We start from the raw sequence: 22,421 nt of genomic DNA, 5'->3' as shown, positions 1-22,421 counted from the left end.
GTTAAGGTCCATTAGAATCAAGCAGTAGAACAGAGGAGAAATAAATTTAAATAATCCAATGGCTGTTGCTCCTGCCTTGATGATAATTACATATAAAACATGCACTGAAACAGAGAGACAGGAGCAAGAGCTTGCGATGCCACACTGCCCTGCTGAGTGCCTGGTTAAATCAGAGGGACAATTGCACAGACAGACTGGGGGCAGGAAAAAACTTGACAGCCACTTGGTGGATAGGTGATGGGGCTGAACAAGAGTTGAAGAAAACCGAGCAGGGGGTAAACTGAGAGTTTCTTGGTTCAGCAGCCAGCAGGCCTGCAGTGCAAACGTGCAGAAAGCTACACACGCTGCAGCGCTCCGTACATGTGATGCAGCCCGATGAGTCAGCCGGGTACATGGCGTACGATGCATCGCTGACATTGCAGAGCTGCTCTTAGGGAACTGTTGCACTGTGGAGCAGCAGGAACACGTCTGGGATTAAACCTGCATATTCATTTAGTTAACAAATACAATGTGGCATGAGGCACTGGATAAGAAACCATCTCCTTTCTCTATAGGGAGTAGGGAGGTGAGGACAAGTACTGCTCTGACATGTGCCATTAAGACAACAGTGAACTGAGAAAAGAAAACTCCCTATGCTGGACTTGGGGGTGGGAGGAAGACAGTTAGCTTGTAGCCAGCCGAGCCAGGCACATCAAAGCAGGGAGAGACAGGTCCCATGGCATGTGGGTGAGCTAATTTTTCTTCAGCTCCTTGTGCTCTGTGCGGTCTGTGAGCAGTGTACCTGCATTCAGAATAGTGTGTAAAGTCTGTGTTTGTACAAGCATCACTCTGCTGGAAGAGTGCTGGGAGGAGAGAAAACAGTCACGTAGCACCTAGTTGTGAGCTGGGACCAGGAGAGGTGGACAGAACAAGAAAAGCCTCTGCAGGTAATCGCCATTACCATTGCTCATGCAGTGGCTGTTAGCAGGAAGGGACAGCAGTGCTGTCAGAAGGGCTGCTTTGGGATTTGGGAAAGTTTGCAGGGGAACAAAAGGTTTGCTGGGAAGTGAAGTGTGAAATAGTGCAGTCTGACTGCTAGGCAGCAGTAGGGAAGGAAGAGGAAGGCAGGTGGTGAAGACAACGTGAGGAACAAGGGACTGTGGGATTACTTTTGGAGAACCATTGACCAGACTGTCTTCATGAAGTCCAAAACTGCCTCAGGACAAAAGTATTTCAGACAGTAAAAAATACCAATAAACCAATAAAGAGTGTATATGCTAGCCTGGTATTCTCAAATTCATAGAGAGAACTATAAAAGCTCCAGTCTTGAGCCACAGGTCAATGTGATCCTCCTCCTACATCAGCGTTGTTTTTCAGGGTACTTTTTGGCCACCACGAGCCCTGTCCCACCAAAGATGTGCTATTCCCCTTTCCCTGCGGCAAATTCTCCACAGGAGAGTCATGAACATCAGTGATTTGCGTCCATATCCACTCCTCCCCTTCCCAGTTTCCAGTTCCCACCGGGAACCCACCCAGTCAGTCAGGGACATAAAGATCATTTATAGAACATTTATAGTCCTGGTGCAAGCCCCCTCAGCTGTTCCATATATCCAGTAGCATCTGTCATGTCTCAGAATAGGTTTTTGCAGTTTCCAGGCTTTTAAAACATTGTTTCAGTCTCCACAATGGCTTCCAGTGCTTTGCCTGCAGCGTGAGAACTGATCTCAACTAAGATGAGGGAGAATATCAGAAGACACTCTTGGGCAGATTTTTGATATGTGACATAACAGCACATACCCCAGAAAGACAAAATATCTTGTAATGAGGAGGAAGTTCTCCATTTCTTCTCTGTGGGGAAATCAAGGTAAAGCTCATAATCTGGTAAATATTTGTCAAAAGCTGTGAAACTTCAGAACCACTGAAATTTTGTGGTTCAACACCCAGCTGGGAGAAGGGCAGTTGAGTAATGCCAGACTTGGCACACATACCAGAGAGGGGGAAGGGCTCTGCTAGATGCCATCAAGCCACACAGCCAAAATATAGAGCAAGGGAAGAGGGGAACACTTTCACTTCGTTTGCAGTCTCCAGGTGGGGGCCAGGCTGCACCAGACAGCTCCCGGTGACACACAGGACAAAGAAAAGCAGCTCAGTCTCTGTCAGACAAAGCAGAAAGATTCCCACTGATCCCAGGGGCTGCTGGGGTCAGTGCAGAAAAAGAAACACAGTGCTTAAGCTGCATTGCCAAGTGTTCTGGAAGGACAAGAGCAAAAGCCAGCCCCTTGCATCCACTGGAAATTATTAAAGAAGTCTGAAAGAATATGTCAGTTTTCTCTAACAACTTAATTTTCCTGGAGAAACAGAACAGGCACAGCACTCCAGTTCATCTGTGTGTACACAGGGGCCTGGCCACATATTTACAAAATCAGCCTCATGCCCTAGCCACACCCAGGGTGTTAAACCTTAACAAACCACCACATGAAAGACTCTTAGCTTGGCTGATGGCGGGAGAAGCTAGAAATCCTGAACAGAAAAGATGTCACAAGCCAGATCCTTCTATAAGACCCCATACTAGACCATACAGTCTATACAAGTATCTTTAACTTATAGGTCCTTAAAAAGCAGCACCCCTGTTGCTCAGGTCGGGAGGCCCCTCCACAGAGAGTTTAGCACCACTCACTGTTCCCAGAGAGTGCTTATCCTTTTCATGTCAATACCATACTTCAGCTTAAAAAGGTTTTTTTAAGTGCTCTCAGTTGCAGACTGCAATCAAATGTCCTACATGACTAGTTCTTCCCTTTCCCCTGCAGGAAACAGTTGCTAGTAAATTACCCTACTTGGGATAAAGCAAGGTGTTGCTACAAGCCTTTAAAACACAGTGATTACCTGGGTGTGGAAATTCATAAAACATGGGACTAGAAAACCTTTCCCTAGCAGGAAGGAGAATAAAATTAATTACACCATCAATTACATCCAGAACTAAAAGTCTTAACAGTTTGCAGGGCGTGCTGTAACCTGCAAAGGAAGCCTTTTCGGGAAGTCTAAGCCCAAAGAACTAAATAGAAGCTGGCAAATACAAAAGGTCATTATTTCATCCACATCTGTGTCTTGCACTGCCTACTAAACGGTCGCTCGTCTCGGACCCCTGTGCACTCTTTATACTCAGCACTTTTGCTGCAATGCCAGCCCCAAGTCCCTGAAGATCTAGGTTGCTACACTGGCTGTAAGTAGGATATTGAACACTTTCAGTCACTGGAAACGGGTGGAAAGAAGGGCCAGGCTGCATGTGGGTGGGGAGGACAGAGGAAGAAATCCGGACAGTGAAACTCTAGCTCCACAGGAGGTGAGCAGAAACGGAGCTTGTGTGCATGCAAGCCAAGCCCAGGAAGAAGGCAGAGCTGCAGCCAACAGAGGCCAAAGGAAATGCAAAGAATAAACCGTCTCCAACAGGAAAGAATACAGCCCTTGTATTCAGTGGCTAGGAGGGGACCCTGCAAATCGGAGATCATAAGCATCCATAGCATCACCTAGAAAGAATGACGCCATCATCCTCAGATATCCACTGGTATTTGTTGCTGCAAGACCAAGAGCTGAACCTGTCTCATTAACTAAGTTACCAGCGGGCACCAGAACAGGCACAGGCTTTTTTTTTTTTTTTTAGGAGAAAATCCTAGAGAGAACAAATTGTTGAACATTGTCAGCGACGTCCAGGGGGATTTCACTCTCAGATACAAGACAGTGGTCCTGGGGAAAAAATACTTGCCATTATGGGCTATTCCTCTGCAGGTCTCAGCTCCCCTAAGTTTTTTTAAGGTCACATGGTAAGCCTCATGGAAAGAATGGAAACACCCATGCAGTCCAATTGTCACCACATGAACTGACATCCAGTCTTTGAAGAACAGAACTATGACTAACATGGAGTTCTAGGCCAAAAAGCAAATGGATAAGGACTGAAAGGAGGAAGATGGTGACAAGTCCCAAGAGAGAGGCATGCCATTGTCTTTCCTGGCCCAAAGAGCCTGATGAGGGTAAGAGATACAGTTCTACTCATGGACAGAAGGAAACATCTCATTTGAATCTTCAAGACAAAGGGATCCCATAAAAATAGAGCTCCTGGAATCAGCCACGCAACACCCACACAAGCTCCATTCAGCAGAAAGACCTTGAAACACATGTTTATTGACTCTTTTTTAATCCCAGGATCTTTTTTTTTCTTTTTTTTTTCCCCAAGGGGGATTTTGGACCGTGGGGGTACAAAACTGGCTAAGTACACATTGCAGTTAAAGTCCAAGTGCAAGAAGAAATCTAAATCAAGCCTCTAACGTAAATGCCAACCTCAAAGCCATATCTGCTCCTTTAACGGGTACGTCTTTCCCCTAACTTTTGCGCTCAAAATGGCCATAAAGTGCATGGATGGCTTCTAGAACAGAGGCAGAGAACAAGATCATGAGGCACAGTTATACAAGTACGACCATCCTGCGAATGAACATGGTAGAACATCCTCAGCCACGAGCTTGGCTTGACCCAATTACTTCCCCATGCTGCCACCAGCACTCTCTCTCTTCCATCTCATACTGTAAAAAGGTCACAGAATCAGAGAACAGCTAAGGTTGGAAGAGACCTCTGGAATTCATCTGGTTCACCCCACTTACTCAAGCAGGGTCACCTAGAGCTGGCCACCCAGATCATCTTTATGCTCCTAAGCAGCAGCGGTAGGATCAGGAGAAAGTGCCCAAGCACCATGTGCCTGTACTTGTTATCCAACACTTTCACCTCACGACACTTAACCAGGAATGCTTAACCCATCTTTTCCAAATCCTGTTTCAAGGCAAATTATCTGCACAGGAGGGACACAAAGCAACCCATTACACGGTCTTCCCCTTTCCCTCAGAAATAATATTTTCCGGCTGTGCCCTCATGTACCATTCCACCCAGGCCCCGTCATACACGGCGACGTCTGGTTTGCCACAGAGGAATGCCCCCAGAGCCACATGGCAGGCAGTGACCCCAGAGCCACATGTGGCTACCACCGGCTTTGAGAGGTCCACCTTCTTCTCCTGGAACAGACTGCGGATCTGCTCGGGGGTCTTCTCTAAGCCAGACTCTGTGAGGAAATCAGTGAAGGGGATGTTCATCGACCCAGGGACATGACCAGGCTCAGTTCCTGGAGGAAAAGCAATACAGATAGGAATCATCCTCAACCGTTTAGGACAAACGCATTGCAAAACCCGTTCTGTGTTTCACTGGGAGACATATTTATTATTTAGCGTACGTTATTAAAACAAATCCTTGTTTTATTGTGTTGTGTTGGACACAATCCTGCCAAGTTCTGTTCCTCCTCCCAGTTCCTTCCACATCTTCCCCGCATCACAGCGACCCACTCTGATGAGGCACCAACTGAAGCACCTCCACAGGTCCTTCTGAGGGGAAGAGTAGCACCAGTACATGAAGAGAACAATGAAGATCTTTGAGGTGCATGAAAGCTACATTCCTCACCCCAGCCCCTCATGAGAAAAAAACCACACGGCTTCCCCACTCCTGAATTTTCACAGAGCACCACTTGCTAGTCAAAAGCAGAGGACAGGTGCACAGATACACTGCCTCAACTCCCATCTCGTAAAGGACAACCGCATTCCCCTTCATTTCCTCTACAGGAGTCAAACTGATGAGCACCTTAAATGAAGACCCTTTTTATCATGTCAGTGTCTCAGGGGGCACATTACCATCTCGGGGCTCTGGCTCTACTCCCCGGAACCGTCCTGCGGCGCGTGCATCCACTAGTTGGAAGCGGTGGGAATCCAAGTTATCTAAGACGTCCTCGTACGTTTTCACCAGGGACTTGTCCAAGGCGGCGTGGAACTCAGAGGGAGCTACCTGGCTTTTCCCAGAGCTCAGCGCATTCCCCTCTCGCTGCCAGTTCTTCAGGCCGCCATCCAGAAGAGAGACGGCTTCATGTCCGAAGGCCCGGAACATCCACCACACTCGGGGTGCCGAGAAGAGACCTTGGTCGCTGCCATCGTACACCACAACATGGGAATCATTCCCCACGCCCAGCTTCCCCACGTACTCGGCAAAGTCGTCAGCCTTCGGCAGCATGTGATCGTAAGGCGAAGTACGGTCGCTGCACTGGTCAATGTCAAAGAAAACTGCACCGGGGATGTGGCGCTCCTCAAACTCCCGCCTCGGGTCACGCTTCATCTTTGGCAAATACCAAGATGCATCCACGATTCTCAAGGCCAGGCCAGCCTGCTGGGACCTGATGGCTTCCGCGAGCCATTTTGCAGACACCAGAGCACGGTAGAGGAGTTGTTGCGACATCGTTCCCGAGTCCTGGCCGAGACCACCCAATTCCTGTGGTCTGCCTGAATCCACCCGGCTGCAGAAGGAAGAAAGCCACACGTTAGGAGAGCGGCCTCACAAAAAGCAACCGGACGAAGATGGATTTGGGGACCAAAGGCCTGTGTCTGCACCGAGGTGCTGGCTAAGCCCACAGCGAGGGGTCGGAAACGCTCTGGCCCTGGGAACAAGGAGTTTCGCAGAGCTCAGCCGAGACCCTGCCCTGAGCCCGGCCCCCCGCAGCCCACCTTGCCCCCCCACCTCCAGCGACCACCGGCAGCGGCAAGAGGGGAGCGGGGGGTACCGAGCGCCCCGGGGCACGGTACGGCCCCACCGCCCTCACCGCCCCGGAGCCCATCTCCAGCCGAGGCCTTACCGGGACCCCGCCGCCTCCCGCCCCGCACACGCCCAGCCCCGACGGGGCCGCGGCTCCCTCCGTACCTCCGCTTTCCGGGCCTCAGCCGGGCAGCGCCCGCCCTCAGTCCCCGCCAGCCCCGCCCCCCCGCCAGCCCCGCCCCCCCCGCCCCCGCCCCGCCCCGCCGGGCCGCCGTCCGTCCGCCGCCATTTTGTGTGCGTGTGTGCGGGGCCGACTCCGTGGCGGAGCCCATCCAGGCCTCGGCCCTTGGCGATGGCGCCGCAGGTGCTGGGCAGGGCTCTGGTCACGGCCAAGTGGCTGTCGGAAGCCGTGCGGGCCGGGCGGGTGGGGCCGAGCCTGCGGGTGCTGGACGCCTCCTGGTACCCGCCGCAGGAGCGCGACGCCCGGCGGGAGTTCAGGGAGAGGCACATCCCCGGGGCGTCCTTCTTCGACATCGAGGAGTGCCGGGACCAGTCGTCTCCCTATGACTTCATGCTGCCCAGCGAGTCCCACTTCGCCGACTACGTGGGGCGCCTGGGGGTCGGCAACGACACCCACGTGGTGGTGTACGACGGGGACGAGCTGGGCACCTTCTATGCCCCCCGCGCATGGTGGATGTTCCGGGCCTTCGGGCACCAGGAGGTGTCCGTGCTGAACGGCGGCTTCAAGAACTGGGTGAAGGAGGGCCACCCCGTCACAGCCGAGGTCAGCCAGCCCGCCCCGGCCGTCTTCAAGGCCAGGCTGAACACGGCCCTGCTGAAGACCTTCGAGGAGATGATGCAGAACGTGGGGTCCCTGCGGTTCCAGGTGGTGGATTCCCGCCCCGAGGGCCGGTTCCGGGGGACCGAGCTGGACCAAGGTAACGGAGGTGGGAGCGGCACCTGCCCCCCGCACCAGAGTGCCGATACTAGTCCAGGCATATCAGCTCCTCCCAGCCAGCAAACAGATTTTCCCAGTGCACAGGCATGCCTCAGCCTAACCTGTTGATTTACCTTCAGGGATCCACAGCTGAGCATTCGGATCCTGCTGCCCACACAGAATGCTTTTCTCGTAGTTGGCTGTAAAGCTGCAGGAGGGAGCAGCAGAAAAGGTCTGCAGTCAGTTGGCTGCAGGATCCCCCATCCCACACCCCGCAGAAGCTAATCAGACGGAATGCAAACACGAGAAGTGAGAACTCCCAGGGGTTTGCTCCAGGTCCTATCTAACGCTAGCAGACAACGCACAAACTATCGGTATTCATACAGGCACCGCACCGTAATGAATGCACCAGCAAAAGCCCAGGTTTTAGGCAGTACAGTAACCCAAGGGACATTTTCCTTCTTGCTCTGGCTCCCAGCAAATGTTGCTTGAGCTGATCTTTGTTGTTTTGCCCTCTGCCATTAAATCTAACAAGACTAAGAAAAGCCCCAAACCCTTCCTGAATGTATGGGCTGTCAGCCTCTCTCTTTTGGGTGCTCCAGGTAACAGGAACAAAAATTGGTTTTGTTACCTCGGTCAAACACTGGACACAGAAGCAGCAGGGGTGGGAGGAGCCCTGTGCAGTGGGGACAGCTGGTACAGCAGTGTGCCTAGAATGAAATTCAAGTTGGTTGTTAAAGGGAGGCCCTTACTGTGTAATTTAAGCCTTGGTATATCCCAGAATAACCTCTCCTCTGAAAGGGAGTCAAAGAAATGGTTGAAAAAGAAATGCAGAGTTTCAAACTGAAACAAAGCACAGAAAAGCTCAGCAACAGTTGTTGGGCCTGAGTCCAGAGCTCCACACTGCAGGAGCGGGCATGCGGCAGGCTTCTGTGGTCCTGAGACGGTGCTGTGCTGCTGCTTCGTGTACAGGCTGTCATTCTGTTCTGGGTGTTGTCTTATGTGTGCTCCTGTACAGCTGTGGAGTGTGATGCTGTGTCCTGAAATAAATTCCTGCGTCCGAACCCCGGGAGCATTTGGCTGTAAATGGCTCTGTACATGTGGTTTGCAGAAGTGTCTACAGTGAGTCTGCCCAAACACACTCAACCTGTGCAAGACAGTGTGGAAGGTGGGAAATGTAACGGGAGTGACAGAGGAGACTGTTGCAGGGAGAGAAGGGGAGTTAGGCTTATCACTCTGTTTCTTTGCCTACTGCAGCCCATCAAAGCGAAGGTTGAATTTTAGCCTCAAGATGTGAATAAAACGCTCCTTGGTGGTAGCTGCTAGAGTTCACATTCTCTTTCCCAAAGGGGGACTTGTCACCAGGTGACAAATATCACAGCCCCTGACAGCATCTTGAAAACAGATTTTTCCTTTGAAATAAGTCAGCATGGAACGGTTTATTTGTAGTGGTCCGGTTTTGCTTCCCGCAGCAGAACCAGCAGGAGAAGCACTCCAGTTGCAGCTGCTCATTCCACAGGAGCTCAACAGCCTCCTGAACCAGGTTAGCAAGTAGCTGTGCTACAGCCAGCAGTGGGTAGAAGACAGTGCTTACACCTATAAGAGCAATTTGAAATCAATGCTAATTAATTACCAGGGTCATCCAATCAGGGAGGAGAAACTTTGCCTGCAATTTAGAGAAGAAGAATGGTCTTGAGGTTAAGGAACTTGCAGTGTTCTCAGGTGATTTCAGTTTAATTATTGCCTCAGCTCTTGACTTCCTAATTAAGTCAATTAATCTCTCCAGTTCCATGAACGCCATCTCTCTAGAAGAGGCTAATTTCAGCTGACTCTTTTGCCTCTTTAGTTTTTCAGTTCCTTGTGGTAAGAATTAGTTGTCCCTGTTTTATTTTTATGCAGCAGCTACCTTGCTGGGATCTAGACCTCTGTAGCATAAGCCATAACACATGGCTGACTTTTAGTTGCTGGGAGAGGTTTACCCAGGTTGCCAGGGTGGAGAAAAAAGGACAGCGTTTCTATAAGCCAAGGCTCATAGGTCTTAAATGCAGGTATTGCTTTGGATGAAAAAGCTTGGATGCTCAGGGGTGGTGTGCCGCGTAAGCCCATCAGATGTGCAGCCCTGGCCTAGGCACGGAGCGGTTAAAGGTGTCCCTGCACAGTGCTGTGTTTCTGGAGGACCTAGCAACTCAGGCCTGCTCATTATCTGTGATTCAGAAGTGGCCCAGCCAGGTTCTGCAAGGGCCCGCTTACTCAGGCGCTGTAGGATGCAGGTCTGTGGAACCACCCTGGACTGAGACAATCCCAGGGAATCCAGGGGCAGATGATGAAAATAATTCCATGATGGTTACCAGTGCTGACTCTCTCTAAGTATTGGGCACTGAAAACTGAGGAACAAAAATTACAACTGAAGAAATGCATACAGAAAGGTTGCAAATTTCTGTATGCATTTTTCTGCAGACACCTAAGAGGCGAAAGTTGCCAGACAAGAAATCCATCATCTAAAAAAGAAAGCAAACCCAAAGTCATTTCATGAGCTTCCAACAATTTTCCTTCTTATTCTCAGCCTTGAGGTAGTCCTTGCCTCCCTTGCACATGCACAACTCTGAAGGGTTTGCCCATTTTCCAAGCTCTCAGTTCTCCCTGCTCTAAACATAAAGCTTTTGCTCAGCTAGAATGTTCCGTGGCAGTGGGAGTGAAAATGAAATGTTGCTGCTTCTTCCCTCTCTTGTCTAAGTGGAGTCTGGAGCTGGGAATGGCCTGGCTTTACTTTGACCGTGAAGTAATACTCGAGGCACAACATGGAGAGTGAGAGACTGTCAAAGTCTGTTTCAACCCCCAGGAACCTACAGTCCAAAGCTGTCCATTCATGTGATGAGGCTGACAAACATCAGCTGCCAGAATTAGCACCATGGCGCTGCTGGTTCTTAGAGCTGACTCTCGTGGCTGTATACACACACAGTAGTTTGACATCGGTGGCGAAGGCGTATTGACCTGACTATGAGGACTTCATAGGGAGCTGGCTAGGACCAAGCTTAAAGTGTTACTTCCAGTGAGTTCACGGTAGGTTAAGTGAGATTACTTATGGTCCCTTCTGAGGTGTACAATTTGAATGGAAGAGAGAGATAAAAAACGAGGCAACAGAGCAGGCATTTGGAAAGGAACAGCTATCTGCAGCCAGCCAGCTCCAAGACCACGGGGAGTTAAATGTGGACAAGGCACATATTTTGTCTTTTTGACATGAAGAAATTCCATCTGAAGCTTTCATCGCAAAGGGAAAGGCTAGAAAGAAGGGGCTGTAGTCTTAGCTAGATAAATAGCCAACAAAAAAATATATATTTAAGCAGAGAATCTTAACAGATGTGGAAAATGGGATTAAGCAGTAGAGAAGTTAACACATTACACATTACAAATTGTAAGGGAGGATTGCCAGAAGCCATGCTGAGTGAGGCTTGGCAAAAGGAATTAAAACAAATAACAAAAACTGCTGGAGCAAAGTGAATAAAAAGAGAACAAGGAGAGAAAGGGTAAATAGGGTTGCTATGCAGTTAGCAGGGGTTCCAGATGAAAGATTATTTGTGTACGGTCTCAGAATTATACTGAGTCTGTGCTACCCTTTTTTTTTTTTTTCTTCTGAGGATAAATGCAGAGTAGGGGGAGGGGTAGCAAGAAGAAGGGGAAAGAAGCAGAAATTATAATTTCTAAAGAAGGAGTATAACCAAAAGATATCTCTATGCTCACATTTGTGAGGCAGATGATCTCTGTCCTAAATCTGTGTCAAAAATCAGTCATGTGACATTGCAACTCTATGAGGCAAGAATTTAACAAATTTAATCAGAGCATGGCTCTGCAGGACAGAAACACCGGCAAAGTTTGTATTTGTATTTAGGATAGGAGGTACAGCACAGCCTTGGCAGCTGTTGATCTTTTATCACAACATGGATAGACTGGAAGGCTTTCAGAAAACTCTTCAAGAATAATTGAAATGAAGGCAAAATTGAGTAAAATACCTTGGTAAACTTGCACTGCAGCTAAGGGCTCTGTTTCCTTACCAACAGAATTGATTTGCCACCTGAGAGAAATGGGAACAACGCATGCCTGGAAGTTATAGATCATCTTTTCTTCCAGCTGTTGGAAATGCCTGTGAGGTAGACTTGTTCCATTTGGACTTCATTAATGCTTTGGACTTAATATTAGAGGGGCAATTATTGGTTTAATGTGAGAAGAGGGGAAATAGCACAAATACTGTTAAATTCCAAAAAAACTGGCTGAAAGGGAGGTAGTGGAGATAAGAACTGCTTATGCTGAAAGCAGATCTGTGGGGCTGGAATTTGCCAGCGTGGTCCCATCATTACGCTTCTATGTTGTCTTTCATATTTTTCTGAATCATAGAGGCATTGAAAATAGGGAGTTGCTGCTGAAATGTGCTGCTGGCACAGCCTGGGGGAGGTTTAAATGATCACATGGGGAGTAATTATGTCAGGTACCACCTGCAGTGATAGAAGTGGCAGGAAATGTAATGCTACAGAGAGCAAGGTTGGATGCTTAGTAGCCTGAAACTCTTAATTCCTTGTGTTTCTCTTACAAGCTGAAGACCCACATTTGGAAGCAATAGAAGAGGATAAGACTTGGATTAATTGGTTGGGTACAAGAACCTCAGATGCGATTTGGCCTTAACAGCAGTTATCAACATTCTGTCTACCAGTCGACATGCTAGGAAATGCCACTTCCTTATGCAGAAGCCCGGTGGTTCACCTAGAACTGTTTCTAGGGTGGCTGAAGCAGGGAAAAGTGTATCTAACGAGCTCTTTCTGGTTTTAGGCTAAGGGCACAAGGCTGTTGGGAGTGCTGAGTGCTCGCCGTCAGTATGTTGGAACAGTAGCAGAAAGGGAGAGAAACTGTTTCAGCCGCAGGGCAGTGTTAGCTCAAGGATAAATGATGTATGGACTGACTGTGATGAACTTAACATTGGAAAGGAATACTCCTCCTCACATGAGCAAGGAGGTGCCTCAGCTGGAATTTTCATGGCAGGAATCCAAACTGGTTCTGAGATGGATACTTTTATGAGAGGGAGCCTATAAAGTGATCACTGCAGTAGCTGGGAGCCAGGCTCTGTAATCCTGTGGTTACTTCCAGGACTTTCTAAGTGTGACTGCATGAATCTGGCATGGAGTATGCTCTGCCTTGTATGAGGCAGGAGCAGATGTATCCTCTCCTGTGTTGAGATCCCAGCTGCGTCCAGCCTTGCCTTCCAGTGCTGTGTTTCTCTGCTCTTGTCCTAGCAAAGAGAGAGCTGATAAGACTTCCTCAACCACTCAAGAGTGCTTCTTAGGCAGTCCAAGGGATTGTGGTTGTGCAATGTCAGCTCATTCTTTCAGCTGAACACCCACACACATGAGTAAATGCAGCTCCTGCAGAATTCCCCATCTTTCGCTCTCAGAGTGCAAGCTTTGGTCTCTGACTCCAACAGACTTTTGAGTCTCTGAAGCAAGGAAATGTCTTTATAGATCAAAGTAAAAAATGCTCTCAGATGAGACTGTTCTGTTCAGATCTGCTCAGCTCCTAACTGGAGAGTTGTTTGAGAGTGGTGAGTATATGTCATGTCAGTCTCCAATAAGAGAGGGTACAAACCTACCTATTTTAAGGTGTGTGAACAGTCTAGAAAAGCAGTCATGACCATGGGACCTGGGACACCTAAGAACTGAATTGGCGGCCCAGCAAGCTGCCTTGAGCAAGAGCTGGCCCTTCTAGTTCAGTCCTGAGGACTTCTTGATCTCAGTACACTTCCCAGTGCCCGAGGATGGAGTGAGAGCATTGTTCCGCAGCTCACAGACTTGTCAGTATTGGGGTGATCACCAGTACTGCAACAGAGCCTTGCCAAATGGCAGGATCGGGACCATTCACTCTGTGGTAAAGCGGTAGCCTAACCCAGGCATGTAACTCTCCAGTAAGCTCTGCAGTATGAGAACTACCAACAAGGTTTTCTCACACTCATTTCTTGTATAATTGTTATTTCCCCTCTGTCATGCAGACGTTACATTAATGAGCGTGGGTTTTGCAGTTCTCTGCACTGAAGTGATGAACTGTTGTTTTCTGGAACTGGAAAAAATGTGGTGAAAGCATCAGTCCAAAACACTGTCTTTTTTTTTCTTTTTTTAAATGTTAGTCCCTCCAGAAGTCAGCAGTTTTTCTCCTGACTTCTCCCTGTAATGCTGAACACTTCTGAAGGATGCATGAGGTCACTAGCAGACAACAGTGCCAGATTTCTAAGGCACTCGGGGAGATGAAACAAGACAAAGAGGGTCCATCTGGAGCAGGGAGAGATCTTGTGAAGCTGACTCAGGGCAGCTTTGGTTGTGTTTAGGCTCTCACTCTTTGTCCAACAGAACAAAAATTCCCTCCTCAATACCCTCCCCAAACCCCGTTTTCCCCATATGACATGTCTCATCATGTCATGACATCACTCTGCGCCAGCGATGAAACTGGTGCCATTGTGACGTGTGATGCCAGTCTCTGACTGGGTATACTTTAATCATTTGAATGTGACAAAGGTTCCCTGCCCCAATCTCTCCCATCTCCTGAGATCAGTTGCCCTGATGACTTAGGCAAGTGGAAAGCTGTCAGTGAAATAGGTTACTATTTATGTGACTTTCCCAGCGCTGTCTCATTAGAAGTTCCAACCTAGCAAGGAACCATTCCCTGAAATGCATTTTCAGTGTAATATATAATGTTTCCTGTCCCAATGAGACTTGATACAAAGCCTCAAAAAGTCAATGGAAAAGCTTCCATTCAGTGTAATGGACTTCGATTAAGCCTATAGTGACAGAACTTGAATTTTAAGAGCCTGATGAAAATCTTATCCATCATATTTTTATATCTGCTTCTCTCCAATGACCTTGTTCTTGAGATGCAACTTTCAGCTTGTCTGAAGTGGTCATTTATACCCATAGAAAAACAGAACCCATACTGATTTCATCCATGGGCTGGATAAAAAGTGATATGAAATCTAAATTCTCACTTCTCTGACCCCATTGCCCCAGGACAGCCACCTCAGCGGTAATGTGGCTGACTTTAAGGTTGCTTTACTTTTCTGAAATATGATTTTAAAGTGTCACAGGATTAAACTGTGAACAGATAGCTACTTTCACAAATTTCACATATGGGCCACGCTTCCTGCTTCTGAAAGCTGTGTCACTACACACTGCTGGCATACTTGGGGAAGGTCAGAAATGCGCTGCTGTGTTTCTCTTTACACAGATCCCCCTTAATGCCTTTGTTAGGATCTTTTCTGTGGTGGTTCTTTGATTCTTGTCACGTCCAGGGCTTCTTCAGATTCCTGCCTCTCATTGCATTTGGGGGGGAATAGTTTGTTAAATATTCTGGAAGTTTTGACTTCAGCAAAGTTGAGTAATCTTTGTCCTCCTCTTTTTAGGCCCATACTGCTTTGCATCTTCATCATCAGCTGAAACAAACTAGTATCTTGGAGGGAGTGGGAGTATCTGCAGTGATGTCTCTTTAATGTCTTTTTTGTAGGTGTCTTTCATCACCTATGTTAATGTCTTCTTGCTCGTGTTTCCTTTTTTTGTTTGCTCTTGCAGGGCTGGAATCTGGTCACATCCCTGGTGCTGTGAATATACCCTTCCGTTCATTCCTAACAGAAACTGGCCATGAGAAGAGCATTGAGGAGATCCAACAAATATTCCGTGAGAAGAAAGTGGATCTCTCAAAGCCACTGACAGCCACGTGCCGCAAAGGTGTTACGGCATGTCACATTGCCTTGGCAGCCTACCTGTGCGGCAAGCGCGATGTGGCTGTTTACGATGGTTCCTGGTCAGAGTGGTTCCACCGTGCCCCACCTCGCTACAAGGTCTCGGAGTTGAAGCGCAACAAGGCCTAGAGGGAGAGCTGCTTCCTGGGCAATGAGACCTAGCAGCTGTCTCCAGCCCAGGGTACAGGGAAAGGGAGGAGGTGGAAGTAAACAAAAACCACACTGATTTATGTTTTGCCAGTTTTTCTAAGAATGACAATGATTTTCTATCAATCTTGTGATTTCTTACAATGAATAAAATCTAAGATGATACATCTGTGAATATTTCTAATTCTTGTCTGTTGCCTGTGACCTGCTTGTGCTGGGTGGGAAAAGTGGCTTTGCAACATGAAGGAGAGTTGCACTCTTCACTGGAGACTTGCAGAAATTCCAGTGGCCTGGTGAGAGCTCAGGTCCATGGTGGAGCAGAATGGATGAAAAGTCCAGGGCTGAAATAAGGCACTGGGTGCTGGACACAGGAGGGCAAGCTGTGGTTCTGTCATTGACTCAATGTAAGAACTTTTGCCAGCCCACCATCTCCCCTTTTCTAATGTGGAAAATGGGGGCACCTTCCTCTTCCTTTCTGATGGGGGTCAGTGAGTTCATTTGAAGCATTTGGAAATGCTGGAAGATCCAGTTGTGCTGAAATACAATCTTGTTGATTATCATGACTGTGTTACAAAAGTCTCCAAGAAATCCCGTGTATGTGATGAGAACTTCTGAGCACAGCTGTTTCATGAGACATGAGCCTTTTACTCTCCTCATTGTTTTTCAGTCAGCAAGGATGACCCTGGTCTCTGCTAATGTTTTTTCTGGTTCCCATGGAGACCACAGCTCATAGAGGGAGGGTTGTTCCCTAGCAACTGTCTCTGCTCTTCAGCCTTCATCCCACCTCCACACCTGGACTTCAGCAGGACCTCCATGCTTGTATGAATCACTGTGGCACCACATCGGGGATCTTGGACCAGGTGAGAGAGGTAGTTACAGAAGAGGCTTTGCCTCTTGTTAAATCCTGGTTCTTTTCCTTTTAAAAAAAACAAAACCAAAACCAATAAAAGATCCAATGTCATTTTGACACCTATGGGGCTTCTCAGGTCTAGAAAGTCACTCAAATCTCATCATATTTTGGAGGCCCAGCCAGATGTGGAAGGCGTATGAAACCATTCTTGACCACATCTGGTGGCTGGGGAGAATGGCATACCAATTCCTATGCCTGTAAGAGGAGGTTATTTTTCTGCCTGTGAGAGACAGCTCCCTCCATAGCTGCATGTCAGGAAAGTCAGAGTGTTAGGCAACGCTGAACATCCATTTCTGAGGTTTTTTTTCATTCAGAAAGAAAGATCAAGTTTAATAATTTTTAGCTTTTTGATCAAGGTATGTCTTTTCTAGTACATCTTCTGTTGTCCCTCACAGAATTGGCTTAGCAAAGGAATAGGTAGACATAGTTCTGTGGCTTCTGTTATCCAGGCGGATGGTCAAATGGCCTTGAAGTCCGTCTTGGCATCAAGATGTAGGAGTCTCAGGGTGGTGCTTGGACTTCTGACCTTCAGGCTCAGAATTAAAATGAAGAATAAGCAATAACAACATATACAAACTAGAAAGTAGGAACGGTTGCAGGCTTCAGCGTCATTTTGTCCAGGAGGAACTGGGGAAGTGAAAGTTATCAGTGAACAGGACATGGGAAAACAGCACATTGCCTCATGACTCAGAAATTCTGCTTCGTTGGAAGAAATAGGAGAGGAGGAATTTCTACAACAGCAGGCTGGAAAGTTCTTTCCACTGCATATAGTAATAATAACAAACAGGCATGTTTTTGTTTTAAGTAGGAGGTGGGAGTTAACATAGGAGCTTATTTAGCAACACAGATTCCTGCACTTTGATCATGTGTAAATATTTGGCTCTTCTTTAGAAAGAATGAAAAGCAATACAGAAAAGAAGCAGATCCTGCCTGGTGAGCCAGGACTGGCTTCCTCTCTTCAGCTCTTGTGGCTCTGCTCTTTTTGTGGGAGAGGTTCTGTCTCTTAATACAGTTGCAGAGCACACAGCACTGACTCCTGGAGTCTGGCTGATACAGTAACTTCAGCTTCAGGATCCCTATATTACACCAGAGCCGCTGCTGCAAAGTCCTGGCACAGTGTAAGACACAAGCTGCTGGTTCAGGTCAGCCCTGGTGAGTTTACTCTGAAGCGGTAGACTCCCTGCCCCATCAGCAATTGTGTCTTCATCCCAATAACTAGCCTCAAGAGCAGAAGGTAAGCGTACATGTCATGTCATGAGCTAATTTGACAAACGCAAACATCCCATTTGTACTGCTGCTAGTGCCAGCAGGCTCACAGTTACCATATTCACCAGCGTGGGCCATGGCTTCAGTTGTAACCTGTCACAGGTTTCACATGGGCTGAGCACTTAGGGTCCTGCTGGGATGAGGAACGCAGACCATCAGCAAGACACGACTGAGGGTTATACAGACATTCCCTCTGCAGCAAAGACATCAGCTTCCTCCTAGTGCAGGAGGCAGTTTGCAAAGGCTGGGTGTTGGATCGATGACATCAGCAGGACTAGCAAAGCGAAACAGGGGATATAGGCAGTGCCAGAATCTTGGAGGAAGCCCTGTCTCCAGCCCATCTCCCTTCTTTTGCATAGCCAGCACTGCTCAGGCATTTTATGGTTATCACCTCCTCTCCCCATTTTTCTGGCCTTACTTGAATGCACCAAAAGAAGGAAATGCTGTAATTGTACAGCACATGACACGTCTGACATCTTTGGGTGCTTCAGAATAAAGACATCTTCACTGAGATTTTTTTCCATTTTGGCTTGTGTCTGCACCACTGCCCTTGAAAACTCTTGCAGCTCAGTATACCTCAGAGGCACTGGTTGGCCGTGTCCTGGGAAGGCTGTCCCATGTGAGCTGTTAATGTGAAATCCTGCAGGACTTTGGTGCTTTTTTAATCTGAGAGGATCGTGGATTGTAGGACCAACCACGCAGGCAGGCAGGGACAGCTCTATCTTGACCTGGGAAGGCGTATAATACGTTTGTGTGAGAATAATCTATGTCATCTAAAGACATAGATTCCTTCCCATCTCTGAGCCTGACACAGCCTTTGTTTCTCTTCCAAGTATGTGGTAGAGGTTCCAGCGTCTCCTATACATGATGTGACAAAAAGCGACTCTGTGCTGGCCACCAGTACTTCAGGTAAGCACATACAGCTTGTGAGGCTATGTGTCATTCGCTCCTTCCCTTCATGCCACCCAGATTTGCAGGTACCTCTGTGAGTGAAAGCTACTTGGACAGGGATACCATGTGCCATGGGCTGATGGGATAAAATACCCCTGCCCCGAGCATGTCTTCCTCCACTGGTGCACTTGTCTCACTACCTCCCTCCACAAGCACAATAACCCACTGCTGTGCTATAAACTCATCAGCAAATACCAATGAGCCACAGAGACTGTAAGCAGATGTTCACGAGCGTGAGAGTGATTATGGGTTGGAGGGGCCCCTACACGTGAGAAAACAGAAACCTCGGTGTCCGTATTTGACCAGAAGATTTTTACTTCCACACTTCTGTGCCTGTTCATCTCTTAAAAGCGTTTAAGACTCCCCAGGAACCTTCTCCCGGTTCAGCAGGAAGATTGGTATAATGCTGCTAGGTTATTGTTATTTTCTCTTTTCTTTCCCTCTTTGAGACCTTTACTGTTTCTTTTGTTGTCTGACAATGATGCAATGACGTCCCGTTGTTTCCAGCTCCATTTACGTTACCACCTGTTATCAAAACTGTATCAAATTTATTGAGCTATTATCTCTGTCTTTAAGTGGAATCTGAGGAAGAGAAAAAGGAGCGTCTTCCAGAAGGCTTGTGTCCCGGCAGACAGAGAACATCTGGAAAGAGCTCCAACAGAGCCTGCTGGAAGATCTCCAAGGGCCCAGTGGCTCAGGGAACTGCAAAGAACTCCGCATCTATTAAATCCCAGGCATCTCCTTCTGCAAAGTACGTTCAGCCTAGAAGACAGACCAAAGACAGTCTCCAGGCCAAAATTCCCTCTATGCAGGTTCTTCATTCAGGAAGACTTGAAGAGGAAAGAGAAGATACTTCTGCTACCGAAGACCCGACAGTGGGGCAGAAGCCAAGAGAGATGAACAGCACTTACTGCCTGTCTGCAATATCCAGGCAGAGGAAGGCAGAGAGCACCAAATCCATCTCAAATGCCAAAGAACCAGTAGCAGGCCAGCACCAAACACTGGGGTCTAGAGGGCCTGGATCTTTCCGGAAGAACATCAAAGCCAGCAATGAAAAAGCCAAGGAGATCTGCAGCAGATCAAGTGCCAAAGAGTCCTTAGCATCGTTAGGGCCAGGTATGAAAGCAGAATGGAAGCTCCTTCAGGAGAACAGAAACAGCTTGATCCATGCTAATGGCAAATATAAATCTGCCAGTGCAGGGGAACTTACCAGCGATGAAGAGGTATTGGAGGAAGCCATTTCATGTCTCCTTTGTGGCAGGTTGAAGGCTGTTTTTATGGTCTAGCAGTGGACTGAGTGGGTGGGATATTAGCAGTTTCTAGAAGACATGTAGATGGATGGATTTGGGCTTCACAGTAAGAGGCAGTGACACATTCTACAGACAGCCCTTCTCCATCTCTTTTGTAATTTTGTTTTTCCATCCTCCTTTCATTTATAAGGGTCCTGTAGCCAGGCAGAGTCCAACTCAGCAAGGCAAAACAATGTGGTAGCAGGACCCAGTTCAGGGCCCAACACCATCATCCCTTTATAATTCCTCCCTTTTTACCAGCCCCAGTTGTCCTATGCAATTACAATGCCTACAGAAGGCACTGAGGGAGACTCAAGGACAGTCCCAGGCCCCAGGGATTAGTCATAGCTCACAGATCTATGCAGGGCTGGAACTGTCAGTCATTTGCTACACTTGGGGAACGTGGACTGACAGTGGTTCCTTGTTTGTGTTTTCAGGAATGGCAAGCTCTGTGCAAGGCAGCATCAATCCTGGGACAGAAAAGACTCCGCGACCGTACTCGAATGCTAAAAAACCCCCTGAACTCTGCACCTTTTGCTGATTACAACCAGCTGGGTTATACGCTGAGGTCAAATATCTTCCAAGGTGAGGGGACACACATACCTATGGCTGACCTTCAGGCTGGTTCCATCTACACTTTGCCTGGGCAGCCATGCTGCTTTTGGTAGACATCTGACTGTAGGTGAACCTCACTTTGCCCTCTTATTCCTTCTATCCACATTTCTCTTCAAGACCTTTAGAAATGTGGGGCTCTGAAACATCTTCCCCAAACCTCTGTTTCCAAGATCCCCAGTGATCCCTCCATCTAAACAAACATTGGGAATGAAGTATTCATCCCATTCTTGTTATGATCATATCCAAGAAGCACTGAAATAATTGTCTCCGGTTCCAGTTTCTCATGTACCAAGAGGAGACAGATTCCTTTTCCTTATACAGTGCATTCCATGACAAGACCTTGCTGGGTATTGAAGACTGCATTGTCCTGGGTTTGTGCAGCCACATAGAAAGTAAGGACATCTTTCCCCAAGGAGTTCAAAATCATTATTGTCAAGGAAAGGGTACAATAAAAAGGAAGGTGAAGAGGAAGGGATGTGAGATTGAAATAAAGCCCCCTCAAATGGCTAAAAGTCAAGAGGGGATAAAAACAGAAGTCACAGTTGGGAACTATTTGTAAGTATTGTGGCAGAAAAGGAGCTCAAAAAAGGACTAGAGTGGTAAGATGGTCCTTTTTGTGGAGCTGTGCTGCTGAGTAGGAAGTTACTTACATGAATGAGGGGACTGAACAGGAGATAAGTGGACACTTGAGCAAAGAAAAGGCACTGGAATACAAATAAAGATGATACTTTGCAGCACCCTCTGTGTGTGTCTCATCCTTGAAGATGAAAAGCAGATAAATTGGCAAACACAAGCTCCCTCCTGGGTGATTATGAAGCTGTTATTCAACACCTAGCCCCACACCTGACACACGTCAACACATGCCTTTTCTTGAGCCCTTGAAACTGCTGGTGTTGCTCCCCTGCTTTAATTCCAGAACTGCAGTCGGGCAATTTCTGCGTACAGTTCCTTATTTGCTGTTCCTTGCAGGTGGCCCACTAGAGAGCCGGAGCTTGATGAAAGATTCCTACACCCCTGATGTAATTCAGAAGGCAATCAGGGATCCCAAGAACTGGCACGGAAGGAGGACTGATGAGCTAGGTATGGCTTCTGCCAGAAGTACACTGCTGAATTCCCGAGGTGGATGCTGCTTCTGCCAAGGACAATGAATGGGTTTGGGCAAGGGTGCAGGTGGACTAGAAATTGGCATTTTCACAAGAGAGGAGCTCTACAGCTAGAAAAATCCTTGAGGGATAACAGCATTAGAAGGGAGGCTATGATTCTATGATTCTTTACAGGGAAATGGCATCAGAAAAATGCCCTAAATCTTAACTTGCTGAAAGCATCGGAGGACAAATATGGGAAGAAAAAAGGCAAGCCTTAGAAGATGAAGACTGAGGATTGGAGGACATTCAGCGAGGGATCTTCTTCCTCAGCCATCTAATAAACCTCCATATAAAGCATGAACCCATTGCTTGCTAGTTGTCAGCAGCAGATTTGCTGCTGGTGCTCTCTTCCCCTCTCAACTAGGGTGTCTTTGGGGGGGAGCAATGCAAGATAAATCTGAATGTGAATACAAAACCAGTCACTGTGTTGGTCACTGGTAAGGCGGGCCTGGTTGGCATGTGAGGCACACACCCTTGCAAGAGGGATGTGGTGGTGAGAGGAGGCCACGTATAGATTCATCTGCTGAGCACAGTAAGGTGGAGTAGGACCTATGAGGCAGGGCCAGGAATCCTGAAGAGTGATGTGAGAGAAAGGGGGGGGGGGGTGGAGGATGAGGAGGGGGCAGTCCAGAGAGATGTAGAGGGGATGCACTGGGAATGAACCAGGGTTGCCCAAGGACCCGAATGCTGCCTACCTCTCCCCACACTGAAGGCTGCAAAATGCCCACACGGGGAAGCTTCAGAGCCATGTGTACAGAGCAGCTAGAAACACCAAGCAAAGAACCAGCTCCTTATTGATGCTTCGGAG

The 22,421-nt window shown here is 47.9% G+C and overlaps 3 protein-coding genes across 5 annotated transcripts; 2 read left to right on the top strand and 1 right to left on the bottom strand.

Annotated features, from left to right (window-relative positions):
• Positions 1-4,120: 4,120 nt before the first annotated feature.
• MPST (mercaptopyruvate sulfurtransferase) lies at positions 4,121-6,811 on the bottom strand. Of its 2 annotated transcripts, none has more exons than XM_075428109.1 (3): positions 6,754-6,811; positions 5,700-6,352; positions 4,121-5,140 (listed from the first exon to the last, which is right to left on the bottom strand). In XM_075428109.1, exons 2-3 carry the CDS (start codon positions 6,292-6,294, stop codon positions 4,842-4,844), a joined length of 894 nt encoding a protein of 297 aa, XP_075284224.1. In that variant the 5' UTR covers positions 6,295-6,352; positions 6,754-6,811; the 3' UTR covers positions 4,121-4,841. The 2 variants fall into 2 exon arrangements, with proteins under 2 accessions (XP_075284224.1, XP_075284223.1); XM_075428108.1 differs by having other exon boundaries at positions 6,689-6,763.
• Positions 6,812-6,843: 32 nt separating this feature from the next.
• On the top strand, positions 6,844-15,612 carry TST (thiosulfate sulfurtransferase). 2 transcript variants are annotated; one of them, XM_075428110.1, is made up of 2 exons: positions 6,844-7,535; positions 15,121-15,612. In XM_075428110.1, exons 1-2 carry the CDS (start codon positions 6,941-6,943, stop codon positions 15,417-15,419), a joined length of 894 nt encoding a protein of 297 aa, XP_075284225.1. In that variant the 5' UTR covers positions 6,844-6,940; the 3' UTR covers positions 15,420-15,612. The 2 variants fall into 2 exon arrangements, with proteins under 2 accessions (XP_075284225.1, XP_009936070.2); XM_009937768.2 differs by having other exon boundaries at positions 6,847-7,526.
• A 2,260-nt stretch (positions 15,613-17,872) lies between these two features.
• CIMIP4 (ciliary microtubule inner protein 4) lies at positions 17,873-21,831 on the top strand. The gene is made up of 6 exons (XM_075429546.1): positions 17,873-18,058; positions 18,447-18,522; positions 19,141-19,787; positions 20,291-20,438; positions 21,438-21,548; positions 21,746-21,831. Exons 1-6 carry the CDS (start codon positions 17,873-17,875, stop codon positions 21,829-21,831), a joined length of 1,254 nt encoding a protein of 417 aa, XP_075285661.1.
• Positions 21,832-22,421: the final 590 nt, after the last annotated feature.

This window comes from Opisthocomus hoazin, chromosome 8 (assembly GCF_030867145.1).
Source record: "Opisthocomus hoazin isolate bOpiHoa1 chromosome 8, bOpiHoa1.hap1, whole genome shotgun sequence".
NCBI lineage: Eukaryota > Metazoa > Chordata > Aves > Opisthocomiformes > Opisthocomidae > Opisthocomus > Opisthocomus hoazin.
Note: the sequence above shows the minus strand (reverse complement) of the source record. Positions and strands in the feature narration are given on the sequence as shown.

Excerpts from the sequence above, each read along its gene's own strand:
- CIMIP4 (XM_075429546.1), top strand. The coding sequence starts at position 17,873 with ATGACATCAGCAGGACTAGCAAAGCGAAACAGGGGATATAGGCAGTGC. Across the intron at positions 18,059-18,446 it reads CACCAAAAGAAGGAAATGCT|TATGTGGTAGAGGTTCCAGC; the intron begins GTAATTGTACAG and ends TTCTCTTCCAAG. Across the intron at positions 20,439-21,437 it reads GAGGTCAAATATCTTCCAAG|GTGGCCCACTAGAGAGCCGG; the intron begins GTGAGGGGACAC and ends TGTTCCTTGCAG.
- TST (XM_075428110.1), top strand. The coding sequence starts at position 6,941 with ATGGCGCCGCAGGTGCTGGGCAGGGCTCTGGTCACGGCCAAGTGGCTG. Across the intron at positions 7,536-15,120 it reads GCTGGACCAAGGTAACGGAG|GGCTGGAATCTGGTCACATC; the intron begins GTGGGAGCGGCA and ends TTGCTCTTGCAG.
- MPST (XM_075428109.1), bottom strand. The coding sequence starts at position 6,294 with ATGTCGCAACAACTCCTCTACCGTGCTCTGGTGTCTGCAAAATGGCTC. Across the intron at positions 5,141-5,699 it reads AGAGCCAGAGCCCCGAGATG|GAACTGAGCCTGGTCATGTC; the intron begins GTAATGTGCCCC and ends CTTTTCCTCCAG.